At 39.6% G+C, this 18775-nt stretch overlaps 1 protein-coding gene across 6 annotated transcripts in view; it reads right to left on the minus strand.

Annotated features, from left to right (window-relative positions):
* atp11c (ATPase phospholipid transporting 11C (ATP11C blood group)) overlaps positions 1 to 7023 on the minus strand; it is a 61909-nt gene extending 54886 nt beyond the window's left edge. For 4 of the 6 annotated variants that reach the window (XM_084718912.1, XM_084718911.1, XM_084718908.1 and 1 more), the window contains exon 1: positions 6463 to 7022. In XM_084718912.1, coding sequence (XP_084575038.1) covers positions 6463 to 6489 — 27 coding nt within the window. In that variant the 5' untranslated portion in view covers positions 6490 to 7022. Of the gene's footprint in view, positions 1 to 6462 lie in introns of all 6 variants that reach the window. The other 2 variants (XM_084718909.1, XM_084718910.1) reach the window with 1 other exon arrangement.
* Positions 7024 to 18775: the final 11752 nt, after the last annotated feature.

Genomic DNA, 18775 nt, shown 5'->3' on the forward strand with positions numbered 1-18775 from the left:
ATATATTTATTATCCTGCTGTGTGTTGCAGATGAGCTCCTTTGGCTGGGTTTCCATTACTGGGCAGAATGCAGGAGACCAGACGGAGAGAGAGGAAGGAAGAGAAAGAAATCAGACTAAGCAATTCTGTTCACCAGCCAGATCGCCGGGCAAGACTAATGGCGGCAAAAGCACAGCTCTAATCAATACACATCTCTCCTAATCAAACAGACCTGATAAATCAAACCTTACATGTCTTGTATGGTCTATGTGGCCTTCAGATGTGCTCTTAAGCTAATCCCAAAAGTGACAACTGTGTGGAGGGCTCTTGTATCTCATCAGTTAATACGTTCCCAACAGGTGCTACTACTTCCTGCAAATGCAAGATGCAAATGTAGAAAAGCATGATGGACCTGAATGCAAAATAGCAAAATACATTGGTAGGATTCTGAAGCACAGCAGATCATGCAGCAAAACCCAAATACTAGGGATGTAATGATATCAAAAACTCAAAGTACAGTAATACTATGTTTGTTTTGATACCAGTATTGGAACATGTCTCTGATACTGCCTAAAATAACGAGTACAAGACTCTATGGACTGATAAACCATGTAGCTAATTTATTAGCCCTGCTACTTCCTGGAGGAGGTTCTAATGATGTACCTCTCGAGAAAGAGGCAAAAGCAGAGGCAACATTGCAGATGGTGCTGGTTGGAGCAGCCATTAAATATATGAGGACAGTGAATTTGTTTTAATAACTAATTGACGACCAACGTCACTCCAATACTTTTGGAGTTCCAAAACTTCTTTGTCAAGTCTTGTGGACGTGTCTCACTTGAATTATTGGCTACAATGCTATACTATTCCCAAGACATCCAATGGTATCGCTCCTTTTCGTCCAAATCCATAAGCTTTCAGAAAACATGGACAAATGGACGCGTAGTGTATATATCATAGTATCTATATATCTAACATTAAACATAAAAGAATCTTTATATTCCTTCAAAATACAGTAATGAAAAAAAGCACGAGTTATATTTGATATTACTGAGTACTTATGGGCCTACCACTTGACATTAAGGCTCATTACCCAAATATTTGCCGCTCAGATGGAAGTACTGTATTGTGCTGCTGCAGGTAAAAAAAAAAAACAACATCCTCTTTTAATGCTGAACAAAACATTAGCTTCCCCTGGGAAGTGTGATGGCAGATAACTTCTCTGAAGTGTATATTTAACCTTGTGTGTTTATGTTAGCAGAAGATGTTTGCACAAAATCACCTTAATATGCAGGTGTGTGTAGTTGGTGTGCATGTGTGTACTTAGTTGTGTTGGCAAGTTTGTGAATACAACTTTGTGTGTACATCTCAGACCTGCAGGTGCTCTTAGCTGACCTGAGAAACAGGTTTACAGAGCCCTGGGGCTTCCAAAAGCATTTGACATGCAATCCCTCACACATAACAACATCTCCTGCCAGGCAAGGGGCCTGCTTACTACTGCCTGGGTCACAGACAAGTAAAGGCAGATCTGAGAGTGGCAGGCCTCGGTGCATCAGCCTGCAGCAGGATGGATGGACAGACTGAAGAGAAACTGAGAGGAGGGCAAAAGGGTGAGGGGAAGCCCTGCTATGAAAGACGGGGACCCCAGTGGTGCTGCACCCTGTGCAGAGTTGTGAACTTCGAAGCTATATCAAGTCACAAGAAAAACACTTGTAGCATCAAAGGAGGATGCTCTATGTTATGTAAATGAATTGTGCAAATTCCATGACATACTGGAGTGCATATGAATCAAAACGAAAACCCGTAGGCTGCAATCTCTTCATGATGCTCTGATTAGTGGATTGTCACATGGAATTTTCACGTGCGACTGAGTCTAAATACATTACAATATTTTAGGCGGTCTACAGCTTGTACCTAAATAACCCCAAGAGGCTGCCGTTAAAATGCAATAATTTTTCTTAGTGTACGATGGTAAATAAAAACCAACCTTGACTAAACACAAGAAACAGTCCAGTTAATTTTCCATTTATTTTTATTTTTTAAATTTGTCAGTCATATTAGGGCCTCAAGTAATTATCTTTTTCTAGGGCTCCCAGCAGCTAACAATTATTTTCATCAATAAATTTGCCAATAATTTCCTTAATTAATCTTTTTTTTTTTATAATAAATTGTCAGAAAATAAGGTACAAATACAAATGTCATATCATAAAATTGCGACCAACCTGATCCAATATCAGTAGTGGGTGTTGATACTGATATAATTCCATCATCAGATATTGGACCAACATCACAATCCACAAACCAATCCAGATTTCATAGTGTGATGTTTTTATGAATTATAAATACACAATAATGCAACTTTTTATATATTTGGGGGCTTTTATAAAGTTTTTATGAAGTAAAGACTGGGGGGTTAGGGTTAGGGCCTCTGCAGAGGACTGATGGACTCCATACATTAAAAAAAAAGAAAAAAAAAAAAGTAAATAATCGCATAGAAAAAATATAATGTACAGAAATTTTTGATGCATCAAAAATCATTTTTTATTTGCATCATAGCCCAAGGAATCCAAATCCAAATGTAATTGTGAGGTGAGAGAAATTCCCACCTCTAATATGGGTGTCCAAAAACTATCCATGTATCCAAATTCAGGTATCGGGTTGGACCTGACAAAAAGAGGATCTGTGCATCATGTTTGACAGAAAAAGCATAAAATGCTCACAATTGAGAAGCTGGAACAAGAGAATGTCTGGCCATTTTTTCCTAAAAAGGTATGAATTGGGTAAATGACTAATTGTTTCAGCACTAAATTCTATTATTATATAATCCAAACACAAAGCAATTCCCCTTGTGTCAGCGTGACTATTTCCTGCCATTGTGCTTGAGGTAAGAGCACCTGTCGAGCTTCCAGCCTCTTAACCACTTCAAGTCACTACTGAGCAGAGTTATTATTTGTTACAGTACTACAACAGAGTCAAAATATAAATCACAAACTTCACACGTGTGATTTTAACCGAGCTAGTGAGTAGGAGGAGGCCTACTGGTTACCATGGTGCAAAAAAAAGATACTACGGTGCTGCCTGGGTGATGATGGTGTTTTCATGTGTCGGTGCTGTTCTCTCCTTGCAGTCAAGGCAGGGGCTCCCACAATGAATACTATCACATTTCCGCCAGGCTCCACCTCTCACAGATCATACTGCTGCCTTCAAGGGCTTGAACGAACATCAAAGGCAACTGTGTGATTTTGCATTCCTGTCAGAGCATTACAACCTCTGGAGCTTCCCCCCTGATGAAAAGCCCAGCCCCACTCATTCCCACAGCCCATCTTTAATGATTTTCCAAAGACACACTCATGGTTTAGTGGCACAGTACACCACAGTGGGGGAGTCAAGTGAGACACATGGAGCCTGTTCTGTGCTTTTTGGTTTGAGCCCCCCCTCCCCTCCATCTTTCCTCCCTCTTCATGATGCACATGTACCTCCCGTGGGCAAGGGGAGGGTGGTGTGAATCAGGAGGCAGAGAGCCAGAGCCCGAGATAACGGCAATGTGTGCATCAATGACAGTGTGGCTGGCTGCTCGGCACAAAATATTATTTACAGCTCACACTGAAGAGAAATTACAGCAGCAATCCTCTCCAGAAGCAGGAAAATCAGCTGACCTGGCAACACTTAGAGAGGGGCCAGGAGGAGGGTCAGGCACCATAATTATTATATTGCTTCCCCTTATTCACTGTCGGTATCTATACTGCTCACATCGCCTGTGGGGGATTCAACCCACTGGTGACAACAGGTTACTGGTGCATAAGAGGATGATGAAGAGGCAGTAAAGGCGGTTTAGCATTTATAAACCTGGCCTTGCGGACAGTTGCCCCACTTTGAACTAGCCCACTCATGACTGATTAACGTATGAGAAGGGCAGTGAAACCAATGGATGAACTTTAAAAGGGTAAGCATTAAACTGACCAATCGTGAAATATGATGTCAAAGCAGTTCATGCTGGCAAAGTACCAGTTTCTTACATTAAACAAATCCAGTGGCTGGATACAAAGATACATTAGAGAATGGAGGGACCTTAGCTATAATGCACCTTCAGGATTCCAGGTAGACTGCATGAAGACTTAATCCGTGTTAATTTTTTTTATTAAATAAAAAAAATTGTATAAAATGCCCATCACAAGTTCTGAGAGTCTTCAAATGTTTGATTTCATCTAAACAATGGTCCAAAATCCAAATACATTCTATTTACAATAACATAAAAACAAAGAAAAGCAGCAATACTCAAATTTAAGAGGCTGGATCCAGAGATTTATTGTGGCTAATTACATGGTTCAATTGTCAATTTTGTGACTGATTGATCTTCTGTCGATTAATCGTTTCAACTCCAATGCAAACCATCAGGAAAGTATAATTTGGATTTTTACTTATACTTCCTTGGCCAATAGGGTAACTGATAATTTCACATTTTTATATTTTTAAAATAAGTTTACATAACCTGTATTTTATGCACACCTGATGGCAAACAAGGCTCAGATGTAGTGAGACAAGATGGATGATTTAATATTCCACAGCTCTGACTGAGCCAAATCTAACTGACATTTCTGTGAGTTAGATAAAAGCAAGTAACAGCCACAGTCAATTATTTTTTCTACTAAAGTTTACCAAAACCTTCATAAATATACATTGGCTTTTATAGAGTATTTTGTCTAAGAATTCAAATTAAATACTTTGCCATAATCTGTCAAATTAGATATTATTATAGACAATATTTAGTTGGGTATCATTTAATTATCGGAATAATACATAATAATATGAATTTAACCAATAGGTCAAAAAATAGTATAAATTTTCCATCACAAGTTCTGAGAGTCTTCATGTGTTGAATTTTGTCTGGGAAATCGTCCAAAATCCAAATACATTCGATTCAAAAGGACATAAAACACCAAAAAGCAGCAAATCCTCACATTGAGCAAGAAACCAAGACATAGCATTTTTGCTGCTTACATGGCTCCACTGTCAAATCTGACTGACTTTCTGTCAGCTCACTGATAAATTGTTTCTAGAGTCCAATCGATATATTGGTCCGACAATATTATCAGCCGATATTGGCCTATCACAGCTATATTGGTCTATATCTGTATCAGTGTATATGTACACTTTTTTTCACAGAACATAAATCAGACTGTTCTTATATTTTTAGTTTTATAAGCATTTTATTATAATTTTTTTCCAGGCCTGGTGGTCAGCACAGAACACCCCCTGAACTGACGAGCTGTGCAGGATGGCATATTGATGCGATCAGCTTCAGTCAGATGGCACAGAGAGTGGCCTGCAATTTAATATGTGAAAGTTTTTGTTTGCTGAGTATATTCAAGACTTCAAACAAAGGGATCAAAAGGAAGGGATGACTTAATCATCTGCATTTATAATCTGCATTTATAAACTGTGTAACCTAGGACATTTGCAAAACATTAACCCAGCAAGCATTATTCATCGCAGCAGTGCTGCACAGAGGCCCCTCACAAATGCAAATCATTGATTTTCAAATTAATGGATATTTTGGGCAAAAATATTTTTTGCCTGGTGGAGGTTCCCACCAGGCTTGTTCAATCACAGTGAAAAAAAACTATTAATAGACACTAGAGTGACAAAAAAAAGTTTACTGTTAAACTGTCACAAAGTTTATTGTTTAACTGTCAAATATCCTGCCAAATATTTGCTAACCATATTTGATGCATAATTTACTGCCAAATATGTTAATTATGTTTTCTATATGTTACATTTTGTATCTGTGAATATCAGCTAAGATATCAGTAGAATTTTTTATTCTCTAATATCGATACTGCCCCAGAAATCCAGTATCGGTTGGCGTCTAATTGTTTCTATAAAGACCAAACAGGAAAAGACGTATCTTTTGATGCATGTCTCTGTGCCTTTAAATAGACGGCATGTTTTAGCAGTTGGGACCCCAGAGAAAACAGCCCACCTCTCAAGAGACAGGTAGATGCTCTCTTTATTTAGCTTTAGTTCCGGGGCTGTTTTACATAAACAGGTGAGGGACACTGTTTCCACTGCTGGCTGCATGTGAAGAGGGTGAGCTCACATGGCGGAAAGCAGGCATGTAGTCTAATACACAAAAATAAAGACACTGAAACTGCCGTTTAATGACACTGATGAACTCACATCTGTCGTGACTTCCCGGCAGGGAGAACTTACCTAACTAGCAGTTAGCTAACTGGCTGATGAAGTGAGACAACAGCTGGTTCGTGTTGTCAGGCAGTGTGAAGTAACAGTTTGCCGTGAGCCAGGGGAGTCTCTCACGCATTTACAGCGAAAATGGGGGAAAGGAAATTACTGGAAATGGTAGCTTACATTCTTCCAGGGCAGAATCATGGCAGTTAAACAGCTAGCCGGAGCAGCGGGGTGTCAGCAGCTAACGATGTGTGTGTATGTGTGTGTATATGCGTGCGTGTGGTGTGGAGGCACACATACCCAACGGTTCAGTCTTCTCCGAAGCATCTTCTGGTTTATCTTCTTGGATTTCGATGAACTCTTTCTGATTCAACAGACGCCTCTGGGCTCTGCTTCTTCAGCTTCTCCGGGGAATAACTTTACATGTATGTTAGTTAACCTGCTAGCTCCTTAGCTATCTATTCTCTACTCTACCGTTAGTTCTAGCTATATGAAATGCCGCAGCGTCGCTACATCGTTTCCATTTCGTTTGACTTCGGTATCTTCGCACCATTCGCATTCTCACCCCCCTGAAGAAGATTTTCCGCGTTGCGGTGGACTACTGGCGCTTCCCTTTGCTGAAGGCTGGAACAGTCCCTGACATTTCGCTGTGTGCCCTGTTGCTTACACTCCTACAAATCATTTAGTCTCTCTGTGTGTGCTGCCTCCCGGCTCGCTCGGAAACTGCCTCGCTGACACGCTAAAAAAAAAAAAAAACTTCTCTTCTCTGTTCCAGTCCCCGTGCACAGGTCGACTCACCTCCCTGTCAAACAATTTTTACTCCAACAGCGACCCGCAACAACCCACAGACGTTCCCACGTTCATAAGCTCCACCCGGCGAAGGTGCGGTGACTTTTCTCTCGCACTGAATTGTGGGTAATGTGGTCTGCATGTTAAAAAAACTACAATCTTCTTTCCTATTTGCCTGCATGTTGTATAGAGGAGATTAGCATGAGAGAGGTGGCAGTTTGTGATTGCACCTCAAGGATCACTGAGCATTGAGTATACATTTCTTCAGGAGGGATTTTCCACAGTGACAGCCCGTCTCTTATTATAATAGAATGATGGATAATAAGCTTTAGGTGGATATTATACAAATATCTCAGCACACAGGAAAATATATACAGCAACAGGTATTCTTTTATAAATAACTTTATGACAAAACTCAGAAACTGATATTTGGGGTTAACAATACCACAAAGTGTGGTTTTAATCCAATACCAAGTAATAAGAGGCCCAGCTCACCTATATCAATGCTGATATAGATACTTTTTGTTGTTAAAAGCAGCTAATATACTATCAAGTAAAGAAGCAAAATATAATTTAATAACATACTCAACAAAAATAGAAATGCAGCACTTTTATTTAGGTTCCATTGTATGAGTTGAAGTTAAATAAAAATCCCAGACTTCATCTATGCACACAAAAGGTTTATTCCTCTCAAAATTCGATCACAAAGTTGTTAAAATGTGTGTTTGTGACCACTTCTCCTTTGCCAGAGTAAGAGTTGCTGATTAAACAGCGACATTATTGCTGCCCACTCTAAAAATGTGTTTTATCTTGAAAAAAAAGTTATTTATTAGGCACTGAACTATTTCACATAGGTCTATAGATACCAAACTTTTTTTTCCTAAAGGGGCAAAGTCATGACTGCACATCATTTGTTTACCTTGATACCTGAAAGCTGGAGATGTGTTTAACTATGCCTTTGCATACATATCCATACACATCAGAGCAGCCTTGTGTATTCTGCATCTGTTTGGAGCAATGCATGAGCAGCAATTAACACTATACATACACAAACACAAACGCATAACTGGCCTAACTCTAACCAGTCACTCTTCATGCCTAAACTTAACCAACCCAGCCAACAACAGCAACAAGCACTAGCCAATCAGAGGCAGAGTAAGGTGAGTCATGACTTTGCCCTCCAGGTAAAAACTTGGTATCTGTAGCCCTTTGTGAAATAGTCATGGTTCAGTGCCAAATAAATGTTTTTTTTTTTTCCAAGATCAAACTGTATGTTTTAGAGCAGTGTTTTATTGTGACCAGTCCACAATACACCTTTGCAATAATCATGCAGTTTAATCAGCATTTCTATACGCCACATCTGTCAGGTGGATGGATTATCTTGGCAAAAGGGAAGTGCTTACTAATATAACATTAACAATAATACTAAACCCAATAGGAAAGCAGTCTTCAAGACAATTTGTAAGAGATCATTACATAGGCCTAAATGTATGTTTATGTAAATGTGTTTTGGGACTTATACGATTATGTTGATTTATGAGCTCTATCATCAAATGTCCCGTCAGCTTTTTGTTTTGTTGGCATCTTCCCAGGGACCTTTAACTGCTCACTGGCAATAAAAATGTAAGGTCTAACCGATCGGTGCCAACTCATGCGTACCTTTAAAAATAATGTGATATAATATTTTTGTTTTGGAAATAATCTGGCCCTCTGCATTCTGTACAAGGTTGAGTAATGTCTTTTAAGCAGGTGGAATTATATGCCAATCTCTGCCTCAAAAGGCCTCACTTCTTGCTGCTACCAGCTTTATATTGACAGAGAAAATACCATGTGATGTTTGGGAGACCGGAAAGTTTGAGTTGGGTTAATCTGGTTTAAAATTTGTATTAGTCTCTTGATTACTGGTGTCATCAGCTATAATGTGCAGATGTCGTGAAAAACTGCGCTGTTGTGGCACAAGTTGAAACACGAAATGCAGAGCAAGCTGAAATCCTGTCGAATACGGAACAGGAAAGAACAACGTCCCAGTGTTTTAGTTGATGGTTACTGTTGTCAAAAGCCACAGCAGGGAAATAAAACGCATGAGTTCTTCAAAATATAAATGTGCAATTAGGTGCAAAAATCTTTTTTTTTTTTTGGGGGGGGGGGGACTTTTGGGCTCTGACATTCTGAAAACCACGTGGGACTTCTGGTTTATGTTATTTTAAGTCCTAAATTATTCCGCCCCTAAAAGATTACGTAGGAGCTTTTAACTTTAAATGCAGTACATGCAATACCAAATCAAAACAGTGCTTGGATGCTGTGCATTATAGAGCATGCAGGCACTGAAATCCAACACTCTTGTGCTTCTCAGAAGCTAATTTGTTTGTGTGTGTTTGATAGCATGAGTGACCTGAGCAGGTATTTACATGTGGCACCATGTTTGCATTTCTGCCTCAGTGACTTCCTTGCTGGAAGTGAAATGTGGTCATTTTGAAAACAGGTGGAAGAAGTATCCTTCAGGCACAGTGGATCCATAATGTAAATATTTATACAGAACTTTCAGTCATTATTCATGCTATTAAGCTCATGAGCTTACTTCGCAATGACTTTGTGTGCCTATTTCTGTGTATGTGTGTGTGTCTGAACCACATAGTCACTGTGGTTTGTTATTTATATTCAGTGGAAACTGAAACTTAACTGGTTAACCCTGCTGGGAAAAAAAGCAAAACCACATCTTTTTTTGAAGTTACAAAAGTATCATAAAACAGCAAATAAAAATCAAAAATCAATCTATAGTAGAAATCGCCTTATCGGTAATTTTTTAACATTTTGTTAGTTTTGACACACAACAGTCTAACAGAAGATCAACAGATCTGATATGGTTCAGTACCTGGAAGCAAGTACTTACATGTTCGTAAGGAAAATATTTGGACCTTTTGAGCCTAAAGCTATAAAATGCTGATTATGCTGTTAAAATTAAGTTCTCACGGTTCACAAAGTCAAAACTTTTTAGGAACCAACCTGTTTGCAAAATGTGGTTTCAGTAAGTGTGCCATGTAATGCTCACCACAGTCAGGAAGTAACCAGCTCAGTTAATGTATATTTATTTCCCCACAGTGGTGCAAAGAAAACACACAACATTTATCTATCATCAAACCACCAGCTTGAAGTTATTCAACAGCTGAAGTTAATGTCATCTTTGACAACAACAAACTGACTGAGTACCTGTGCAAATGTTTACATTTTGACTGAGACCACTTAGCAAACTCAAATAAGCAAGTGACAAGACTGTCAACACATCCTGTGTACATGATGGACTGTTGTGCTGTAGCTACTTTACTCATCATGAAAATGAATCTCTATAAAGTGTGTGCAAAAATTTAGGGTTACAATCCACAGATTCATTGTGTGAATTGAAGAGAAGAAGAGAATATATAAAGTTAGTCAGTGTTTTTTCTCCATTATTTATTTCAGAGTGAGGGATAAACATGTTTTCATTATGACATATAAATGTAGAGGAAGAAAAGCATTAAAAAGTCAGAGAGGCAGTCAGAGAAATTTGGTGATTGCATAAGAGGAAGTGTCTGTAACGTCACACCATTGCCAAAGTTGAACTCTATCTCCACCATGTGGCCAAATGAGGAAATGTTTGAATAACTTCTCTATCCTTCAGAGCACAGAGGCAAATGTAGTGTTGCTCAGAGGACTGGGTTTCATGCTGGGTAAGGTCTTTTACAGAAATCTATAACATCAACACTAGAACAGCCAAGGTGGTCATCTTGACCTTTTTTAAATTTAATGTGCAATAACTTTGTTGAATTAAAAGAAATACAGTCCTGCTGGTACTTGACCTCTCCTAAAAGTGTATTTTTGATGTAAATTGCACAAAAAGCAAAGACAATGTGATCATTTTAACCTATTTTGGCCGTAGGTGGTCATATTGACCACACCGAAACTGCCACTGTTATATTGTCACTGTTTGCACAGTTGGAGATCTTGGTTACTTAGCAACTATTATTGTCAATAAAACTTTATAAGTGTTCTCCAGTCTTCCAGTTTCCCACCATTGAACTAAAAAATAATAAATGGTAAAGTAGGGGAGATGAGGGATAGTTGTAGCACTTGTCACTTGTCTCAGCACCTCTAACTCACTGAATTTTTGTCTGTGAATTTTGTCTTACTTATTACAAATAACAATATTTTTTATTTGTTTGTTTAATTTTTGTACTAATTTCCAGTCTTTTGATTAAGATTATTTTTTGTGATGTTCTAGGTGGAAATTTATTATTATTAATGTTAAAATAACATGTTTATAATCTTATAAAATACACTGAACTGTTTTTCACTCTGAGTAATTGCAGATGAATCTAAAATTTGAATTGCATCACTGCTGATTATTATCCTGCAGAAAAATTCTGGTGTGAATATGTGTAGTCATTATGGCAATAGCATGCTTATTGATAAATGTATACATTTTACAAACTTTTTAATTTCATCGTTTTTCATCTTTTTTAAAAAGATAAACTAACAGAATAAATATATGAATTGCTAAGTTTGGTAATGAGATCATGACAGATAATACAGTTTGGAAGTCAAAGGTCAAAATGACCGCTTATAGCCGTTCCAGTAGGAATTCTGGTACTTTCAGTGTTAAGATACTCTATAAATTGTGGGCTTGTTACCATATTACAAATTTGTATAGTTTTATAAAGGACTGAAGACCACACAGTAGAGTGCACTGGCCCAGACTTAAACTTCCTTTAATGAAATGATTTCAAGTTGGTAAAATGATCTCACCACCAGGTTTATTCAGTTGCTGTTCTGGAGCTTTAGATAATATTCCATTATCTTCCTCAGCGCCTTGAACTACTGCCTTGCAGAGGAAGATTGTTTGATACCATCAAAAGCTCCAGAGCAGTTACAAAATGGGCCTTGTGATGAGATTATTTTGTCAACTTCAATTGTAAAGGAATTTAAAAAAAAATTAGGATATCATTGGTGCTTGACCTAAAATGACAATCTCAAAGGCTGAGGCAGGATGGTGACAAAATGCTCAGAAAAATACTCCAGTGTCCTCAGCCAGAGGGACTGGGTTTCATACCTCAAGTAACATTGTGATCATGATAAATCTTGAGCTGTTCCAGCATTACTGTCCATGTGATTCCTTGTGGTAAGATTCATACATGAGAAAATATATATTTTCATGATATATGACTTTTATATTATAGTATAATATATTATTTCTTATTTGGTCACTTACTTGCAGTCAGTACTGCATGTGTGCTAGAGGTGCAGACACTCACCACTCAACTGGTTGCTGCAATTCAATGCATGTCCACATGGTGGCAGCCCAGTAACATCAATGAGAAGTAACGAACTTGTTGCACTGAGGAAAAGAAAAGTGGATCAAGGCTGCAGAGTTTGTCACAAGTTAAAATTTTAAAAGTTCTTGTCAGTGACAAATCTTGGACTTCTGTTTAATTTTCTGAGGACTAATCCACTTTAATGTTGAGCATCGTTCAAAACTGAAACTGAAGTATGTGACATGACATCAAAGCACCTCAGGCTGGTCTTGCAAAGGTTGCGACGTGTGAGAAGTTAGTATTCAAATTCTGTACGCAGAGTACAAGAGAAATTAAAAATATACAACAAAAAGTTTCATGCATATTAAAAAGTTAATGACAAAATAAAATCAGACTAAATATACAGATGCTGTATTGTATGTCGCAATGAGTATTTGTACTGTCCACTGTGTGCCAATAACAAAAGTAGAATAAATCCCACAAAGCCACTGCATGACAATTATAATTTAAATTCAAAGTGAACATAATGAGAATAATTAATTAATTTGTTTTTTTGTGAACATTTTTTGTACTGATAAATTTAACTAATCTGAAAATATATCAGACACATTTAACATTTATTGGACGATCACATATATTTCCAGTTAAAATCGGGTCTTTTTCGGTATCTGAAATGTATCAGACGTCTGTATGTGATATCCAGAGCTGCTGCTGGTTCTGTGCTCTGCTCCTCAGTCAAACATACAGTAGCTGCTGGATTTCGTGGGCATTCCTTTACTGGTTCTTCCCCCGTGTGTCTCATTCGTAGTTGTGAATTTAAACTGACAGCCCCTGTGGAGGAGTTGGTAGACTTCCCCAGCCATCTGTCTTAGAGCAGCCCCCCCTCGACACCCCCTTCCCTCCCTCCACGCATCCCTCATTCCCACACTGGGCCTTTGTCAGCAGTTCCTGTCCCTGGACTAGGCGTGGCGTGCGCAGAGGCTGGGGCGACCGTGGGTGCTTTCAGAGGCACCTGCAGATGGGACAAAGGGCCAAGGGTGCTGGGGCTGAAGACAGATTGATGCTTTGTGCGCCGGGGCTGGAGAGAGCAAGAGAGGGAAGGAGAGGGTGGTGGGGGGATAGTTAGCTGAGAAGTTTTCAGGGAGAGAGGATTTCTGGGGGAACACGGGTGGGTTGAAGGGGGTGAAGGAGGAGGGGGGGGGGGGGAGGTCTGTCACTCCAGTCTGTGTGAGTCCAAGCTTTGGAGGACCCGGAGAGATTGACAGCTTTTGTGGGCTGCATCTCTGCACAATGGTCGTGCTTTAATGGGCGGTAAAGCTAGAAGTAGAGCTTTGGTGGAAGGTTCGGAGGGGAGGTGGTGCTTGGTTAGTGGTTGCGATGGTGGAGGCTGAAGGGATGGGGGGCCAAAGGCTTTACTGCTTTGCTTGGTGGGGACCAATTCATGGGTATTCAGTCCAAGGCTCGTTATTCACTGAATGCATCCAGTGGAGGAATGCAGCAGCATCAATTAGAATGCGTTAGCAGATAGCAACGCCGGGAAGAAAAACCTTTCTCTCCCTTTTGCTCACAGGACAACACAGTCCCACTATAGGAGGTGTCAGAGCCACAAAGCCTTTTTTGTGGGTCTCTCTCCATTACATTACCAGTGCAATATGTAAGGTGGGGACTCTTTTGATTTAAATTAAGTGGAAAAAACACTAAATCCTATTTTTATTCAGCAGGGATAATGGTGTTATACTCTATAAAGGTCTTTAACTACTTATGTGTGGCTTAAAATCTTCCCCAGCTCCCTTTTCACTCCACCTCAGTGTCTTACTCTCATTGGGGGCATTATATTTATTCAATGGTGGAGGGTCAAAGACAGACTGTTAAACAGAGTTGCTTGTAGCCTTAACTGCCGCATCACTTCTAATTGTGTATCAGTGGGTCAGTGGTTTGTTGTGTTGTCCCCCTGTAAGAAAGGACGAGCGGATATGAATTTAAACAGTATCTTGTAAGGCATTGTTTGGAGTGGGCTCAGGCCACCACTTCAGACTCAGAGGGCCTTTTGGAAAAAGAGGTTTTTTTCTATAACTTTCAAGACAGTGATATAAAAGAAGAGGAAGGAGTGGAAAACACTTTGATGGCGATCACATGTCGGGGTTGACACGCCATTCTGTTTTTTGAATGTAGAGAGGCCGGCCGCACATGCCCTCCGAACTAATTAGGCTGCACTTAATTGAATGCTTTTTCAGGTCGCACACACCAAAAACATTCTGTATTTGAAAACAATGAAAACAGCTTTAATTTCAATCAGCCGTGTCCTGCTAAATTTCCAATTCATGCTGCGTGTGAGAAATTTAGAAAACAGACCTCAGGGTTATTCTGCACCGACTAACTTGAACAAACTGATTTTTTAAGTTTTCCATCCATGCACTCAGCATCCATTTTGTCTCCAATTTCCTTGCTTTTAACACAAGATGATACAGATGGCATGTGTGCTGAAATGGAATTGGGAATTTTTGTTCTCCGTAGGTTTAATGAGAACTAACTGGCAGGAACCTCTTGTAGAAAGGTGTAGATTTCAATATGAGCAATTATGCTTCATTTGAAGCCAAATGAGCCAAATTTGCATCCTCTGAAAAGGGAACCAGAGTTAAACTGTATGAAAAGTGCAGTAAATTGGGGCAAACATCGCAACGTGCAGAAATGCATCTCCGCTGTAATTGTGTAATTGTAGAAGAGCTCTAAATGCACAGCCCAATTAAACTTGCTTCTTCTTGCACGGCAAAGAATTGGCAGGTTATTATGCAGGAAAGTATCAGCACATCTAAATAGCTGCCTCCCTCATGGGTGGGGATGGAGGGTGGGATCATTTGCAGCAAAATGGAATATCTGATCAAATATGGACAGATGTCTTCATACATGTGGAGCGGCTGTGAATTGGATTGGAAGAGGCAAAGATGGATGGATGGCCTCCTCTAAGAGATAGAGCTTCCTGCCCTGAGTGCCGAGGGGGCACAAGAGGAAGAGGGTGAGAGAGGGGGAAGGTTAGGCTCTCAGTGGGGGGAGACATTTCCCTGAAACACCAGTTGATGGGTTTCTCCCACAAAGGGTGGAGTGACGCAGTCTGCACTGCTGCAGAACAGCCTGGTCTCTGTCTGGATTAGGCCCTGCAGCACACAAAGGGGAGCTCAAGTAAACGGTTCATGAATGTTGATTAATTGATGCCATTTTTTGCAGTGTGCCATGGAGATTTAGAGGGTAGGGGTGCACGAGGGAGGTTGTGTGTAAGCAGGGAGAACTGTGAAAATGTGTTTTTGTGAGTGTATTTTTAAGATATGCAAATCTTAAATGGTTGCTATAGATCACAAACTGACACAAGTTTGATTCATAACTTGTGCGGAGATTCCTCCATCACTCTGACTTCAATAAGTGCGACAGTTTGCCAGTAAAAAAAAAGTTCTAAGAGCTCAATCAAGCTGGCACGCTGTGACTGTCTTTGCTCTCTGTGTGCTCTGACTCCCGATGGTGTTGTCAGATGTGCCCAGCTGGCACAGCAAGCAGCTCAGGTGGCAGAGGCAGCACCGAGGTTCCCACGATGGGGTTTTAGGGGTACAGGTGTGCCGGGAGAATGAGGGTGGCCCAGGGCGAGGAGGGGCGAAGCACTGGCCCATAGCCCACCTCAATGGAGGGATCCCAGGGGCCAACTCAATAGCCCGGGTTCCACTTGATGGAGAGAGAAAGGAGCGTTTCAGCCGCTGCCCAGCAGGAAAGATCTGGTTGTGGGAGACCTCTTTCAGGACTCACTGTTTGTCTGAAGGCTGTCACAGCAGATGAGTACTCAGCAAACAGCGTGAACAAGGATTTGAACCAGAAAACCAACAGAGCCTTGACAATATTGTGATTGGGCCTTGTCTCTTTAGAGGGGGCTGAAAGCCGAATTGAGAGCAGTAACAAGTGCACATTCAGAGCAGGACGGGGATGCCTTTGGGTTGTGTTTTATGGTTTTGAGGCTTGTATGTGGTGGATAAAGCAAAATCATGTTAATCTCCCTTTTCTCTCATCCAAAGGCAGAATGGGAGTGAACCTGTGGCACTTTAATGGTCCAACCAAAGTCTTACAAAGTCATTGTTCAGTCTTGTTAAGTCAAACGTGAATGAGACCTCTGCAGTCTCTTGACCCAAAACAGAAGACAAGTTGAAGCATTCTTTAAAAATGTAAATATACGCACAGTTACATGGAGTTTATTTATGTTATTTTCACCTTTTCTCTGGTGCTTTGCCCATTATCAAAGGGCCCTAATAGTGAGCCCGCTGTGGACGCCATATAGATGATACTTCTGCAGCTTTCCAGCCTATTTCAGTGTTTCTGTGGCACCTGATGGCGTAATAAGATTCACAGTGCCTCTGTGACAGACTACAAAGTACCTGTGAATGTACCACATATAAATGACTTTTAACTTTAAAAAAGTTAGTGTCCAGGCTGCCTTAAATTTTTAAGTTGAATGAATTTGAAAAAAAATGTTGGGGTAATTTTGTAATGATTAAAAAGTAATAAAATGAATAAATAAATAAATAAATAAATTGATATTAATTTCATTGTACGTGAGACAACATGCTCAATAAGCTTAAGATATTAAGTGACAAACAAACATTGCAAACAAATTCAATTTCATTATTCCACTGTGAATTTAAACAACCATGACATATCTTTAAGTGTATTAGAAACACTCAACAAGCTTTCATCATATATGTTTTCTTCAAACTATTAAAAATAAAGTTCTCAGGAGAGTTTTAACTCTCAAATATTGCATGCTGGGAAGTCTGCTACATTATATATGACCTACACAAGCAAACAAGGCCATCTGCAAGAAGATTAGCTATTGGCTATAGAGCTATGTTGTGGAGTTATTCTTAATGCCTGCCAACAGATTGGTCAGATGAACTGAGCTGAGTTATAATGAGTGGTTAAAAGGAAAAAGATAATTTGATTCTTGATATTATATTTTGTGGTTATTACATTTGAAACAGTACCACTTTTGTCCACAGGGGCCTCCAAAATCAACACAGTATGAATATTTTTTTTTCACATACGGTCTGTGCCTGTATTTTGCAAATCACATTTAGTTTGACAGGCGTTATTTGCTTTCCGGTGACATTAACGGCGAAACATGTCTTATATCTCATCATTGGTACAGTTTGTCTTATGTGTTGATCAGAGTTGTGATAAAAAAGTTTGGTGAGCTGCAGAAGATTTTCAGAATCAGACCATGGCATTCTGAAGTTTGGGAATGGCTGCTTTAGATTATGTTGTTATGTACCTTTCAAGCCTCTTTGAGTGTTCTTGCTGCACCTGATGGAGCATGATTCACAGCGCAGACTACAAAGTACCTATAAACTTAGCTTGGTTTGGAATGATACTTCTGTATTTGATTTACTTTTTCACCTACTGTGCACCCACACGTGTGTATGCATGCATGCATGCATGTATTTATTTAAGACATTCAAACCCTGAAGCCTGCATGCTTACTCACTTAAAGTGACTCACACTGACAGACACGCACCTTTGCTGTACCACCTGGTTTCTGCCCAGAAAAAGGATTAGAAGGAAAGCCGCAGCATTCCAGTGGAGAGGAGAGGATAGGGCAAACGATTGCTAATATCACACGTGCTGCAGTAGCTAAAGACACTTGTGATGCACTGATGTTTTCTAAGTTTGAGGATAAATATTCAAAATGTTTCCAAATAAGACAGTGCCAGTGCTTTTCTTGTTTATTATTTGGTTGCAAACTCCATTTTGTTAATTTAGACTATAGTGTGTTTTAATATCTATCCATCAGCTGCTGACAACAGACAGAATGAGGAGTGGGAATCAGTGAAATCAGATTACACATAAAACAAACCGATTATATGCCTCAGTTTTGTTTCCCTCCTGACTTTGTATACATTTATCGACCTATTTATCCATTGGATGGTGAGTGAGAGGGCCTTACAAAGAGCAATGTTGTCTTTTGGAGGAGTTGGGCTAACTTTGAAGGTTTCTGAAGAGAGAGGCTTGTGATGGAATGGGCCGGGAAGGACTGTGACTTCTCCATTGAGAGTGGAGGGGCACGCTGGATTAGCTTGATTTGCCTGTGAATGGGCGCATTCCATTATTCTTGTTAGGGAGCTGTCACATCAAATTGAGAAAGTGAAAACCTCCTTTTATCAACCTTTTCCAAGTGAAACTGAACGGGCAATCAATAACTGAATTCAGGCCCAGGGGAAAGTCAAGCAGAATGATATGGGGCTGTTATAAAGGGGGTATTTGTCAAATTGCTAATGGGAAAAAAGCGGATAACTGATGTAATTTTGGCTCCAGATGCTGTTGAGTATAACAGAAAAGTGAAAATAAAGAAATGAAGTCATAGCGGCACAAATAAAATTAGGTTCTAAGGACAGTTTAGTACAATGTATTAGTAATAAAATGGTAATTACAAATGTGGTCCAACAATACAGGAACTACTACTAATACTATTGCAACTCTACCACCAACAATAATAGTAATAATAAACATAA

This window comes from Lutjanus erythropterus, chromosome 5 (assembly GCF_056507025.1).
Source record: "Lutjanus erythropterus isolate fLutEry1 chromosome 5, fLutEry1.hap2, whole genome shotgun sequence".
Taxonomy (NCBI): Eukaryota; Metazoa; Chordata; class Actinopteri; order Lutjaniformes; family Lutjanidae; genus Lutjanus; species Lutjanus erythropterus.